Raw genomic sequence first — 3,074 nt, forward strand, 5'->3', positions numbered from 1 at the left:
GGCACTGCTCTTTAAAGTGGCGCTGGGACGCACGCGCCCATGCACGCACACACTCAAGGGGAAGGGGAAGTGTGCACACAAATGGGACTTTGAGAGATAGCATATTTTAATACCATTTCAGTCCTTTGACACATTTGTGCTGGTCTAATTTCCAGTGCTTCACCAGCAGATAGGAGAGGGCTAGAGAGGTTTTAATCAGGACAGTGATGCGAAATCTTAAATATTCAATTTCCTGTTGAAATAATGGGGCACCTCATTCTGCAGACTTAACAGCGATTTGGACGCAACGCGTGCCGTGGCGGCGTAAAGACTTGGCGGCTCCGTCTCTGTGGCCGTGCCTCTAATAAACAGACAGAAAAGTGAATTGCTCCTTCTTGCACCTTCGCCGTCTTTGCAGGGCGGTTTTAAACCTGGTGATTCACAGGTTTTGTGTAAACATGAGTAATCAGTGTTGCACATGTGCCGGGGCTTTCTATAGCAGTGTCCCCCTGCCTTCACACCTCTCCTCAGGACTCTCTTTATTCCGCATCAGCCAGGGCTCAAATCACATGTCTCCCGTCGCCGCCTCCCCCCCTTCTCAGTCTGACACTCCGTCGGTATGTTTGCACATCTTTGAAAGCTAACAGCACGCTTTAATTAATTGTCCAGCTTTCCTCAGAAACAATGTCCTAATTCTGCCATTTAGCGGCGGCGTATCATAGTTTGTTGTTATCTCCCCAGCCAGATTTCTGTAAATAGTCATATTAAAAACTTTAATCTCTTCAATGGAAAATGAAGTGCAGCTGAAAAGCCTGTCATGTGCTGAGATAAATATTATCTAAGCTAAAACCTTCACTCTCTCCCTCTTCCACCCTCCCTCCCTGCTTCCTCCTGCACACCCCCCGCCCCACCCTTTCTCCGACTTAATGAATATGTTCAGAAGATTTCAGAGGAATGCTTAATCCCAAAACACAACAATCTAATATTATGGAGGACCTGTCTCAGTGTTCTCGCTGACAACAGCACTCTAGACTACAGTTTAGCCCAGCTGAGGTGCACTTTGCTTCTGGTTATGAGTGCCAGTAGCCTTGAAAGAAAAAAGATGAAGGATGTTACCTCTTTAAAGGGTGTATTCACCAAAATTTTTGGAAAAATAAATGTACGTGAGATTTGTGCCCCCGCATCAACGTAAACAGTCACCCTGCTAACGGTGCTGAAAAATGACATTTAAAAAAAGCGAGTGTCTTTCAGGAGAGTGCGAAAAATCTACACATCTCAGTGTTTTCATTGATACAGCAGAAAGGAAGAAAAACTGTCGCACTAAAAACTGCTGCCAGCTTGCTGAGAGTTATCAAGAGTAATATTGGCGCTGATTTTAGAAGACACATGTTCCTGCTAAGAATTTTCCGTTCTGGTTTATTTTTTTGTCATTTTGATGACCTGACCCTTTGTATTTCTGACGATTTGTTATTTAAGAATACTATCAAGACTTCGGGATGATTCATTCAAGCTCCGCAGTTACGCAACACCCATTCAAGTGTTTGACTTGTGTGCAAGCAATTACCATTTCTCCTTCTGCGTAACGCTCTGACATTTAAGACGAGAATTACTGGCGCGCGCACGAAACGGCGCTCTCTCCTCCCTCGCAGCAGGCGTTTAAACGTCTCCTCTATCTCCTGTTTTGTCCAGGTGGCCAACTGTGGTGCACTACCACCAAGAACATGATGGAGGGCGAGGAGCTGGTGGCGTTTGCGGTGGACTTTGACTCCCGTCTGCAGCCGGTGAACCACATGTCTCTGAGTGAGGGCATGTACCCAGCCAGGCTGCTGGACAGCATCCAGCTCCTGCCGCAGCAGGCCGCCATGGCTTCCATCCTGCCTACTGCCATCGTCAACAGTGAGTGTCTGCACATGCACCGGCACAGGAGCTGGAACGAGATGTGCTTTTGTTTAGACATGCACAATCGCACTCCTGTTCCGTCTCTCTCTCTCACACACACACACACACACACACACACACACACACACACACACACAAGTCCACAGCCTGCACTCAGTCACCTGCTTAACAAGGAGCGTCGTCTCCGCCCGGGCGTAGATTAACCCAGATGAGTCTCTGCGCTGGAGATAAGAGCCATCGACCTTCAAGTTTGGGGGGGTTCACATAAACACACTGAGGCTCGAACTAACGTGTTAATTGCAAAATACACGCCTCATGCAAATAGTGTGTTTGTTTACTTAGCGAGGGCTATCTGGGTTCAGCTCGACAGGGAGGCTTCTGTAAGCAGATGGTCCAGTGTTCTTGTTTGCCCTTGAGAAAGGGCACCAACCCACTGGTAGCAACACAGCGATATGCTGCAGCCGAGGATTTGGTGGAAAAGCCTTTTAACGCAGGCTTTGAGAGGCAGGACTGTAGACGTATGAGAGGAGCGTGTGTAGGCCCTTTATCTTTAAATATAAAAGTGCTATTTGTATCCTGATGTCACATCCCCTCTGTCCTGTTCTGTCTCCCCACCCCTCTCCAGAGGACATCTTCCCCTGCAAAGCATGTGGAATCTGGTTTAGGAGCGAGAGGAACCTGCAGGCCCATCTCATGTACTACTGCAGCGGGCGGCAGAGGGAGCCAGAGACGGTGGTGGAGGAGAATGACAGCGGCCAGCACCAGACCCCGAGTATCTGTCCCTTTCCACAGTGCAATAAGAGCTTCTCCGGACCCAGGGCCCTAGAAATGCACTTGAGCACCTCGCACAGTGGTGAGTATTAAGGTCGTGGGTCAAAGAGGCAACAGATATCTTTTTTTAATGTATGGGTCCCCCGAAAGCCAAAGTTCACTAAATATTAAATGAAAGCCTGCATTTATTCACATGGTCTTTATGCTGGCTTGAAAAAAACCCAACTGTCATGTATTTTGAGGAATATACATATCGTACTGTCAGCTGGTATAGTTGACAGTTTATCGTTGAGCCATAAAAAAATAGAGTGGATGGGAATAAGCTTGGCATAATGCATGAGTGTTTGATGGTTTCTACAGTTAACTCTAAAGGAGAAGTGGGAGGCGAGATTCTGAGCATTTTTTCCCTTTTATCTCCTTCACAG

The 3,074-nt window shown here is 47.4% G+C and overlaps 1 protein-coding gene across 2 annotated transcripts in view; it reads left to right on the forward strand.

The window, feature by feature from the left end:
- Positions 1 to 3,074, forward strand: part of zfpm2a (zinc finger protein, FOG family member 2a) — a 121,116-nt gene that overhangs the window by 114,333 nt on the left and 3,709 nt on the right. For both annotated transcript variants that reach the window (XM_005472533.4, XM_013276489.3), the window contains exons 6-7: positions 1,669 to 1,875; positions 2,504 to 2,731. In XM_005472533.4, the coding sequence (XP_005472590.1) occupies positions 1,669 to 1,875; positions 2,504 to 2,731 (435 nt within the window). The remainder of the gene's footprint in view (positions 1 to 1,668; positions 1,876 to 2,503; positions 2,732 to 3,074) is intronic.

The sequence above is a fragment of the Oreochromis niloticus genome, linkage group LG11, assembly GCF_001858045.2.
Source record: "Oreochromis niloticus isolate F11D_XX linkage group LG11, O_niloticus_UMD_NMBU, whole genome shotgun sequence".
Lineage (NCBI taxonomy): Eukaryota > Metazoa > Chordata > Actinopteri > Cichliformes > Cichlidae > Oreochromis > Oreochromis niloticus.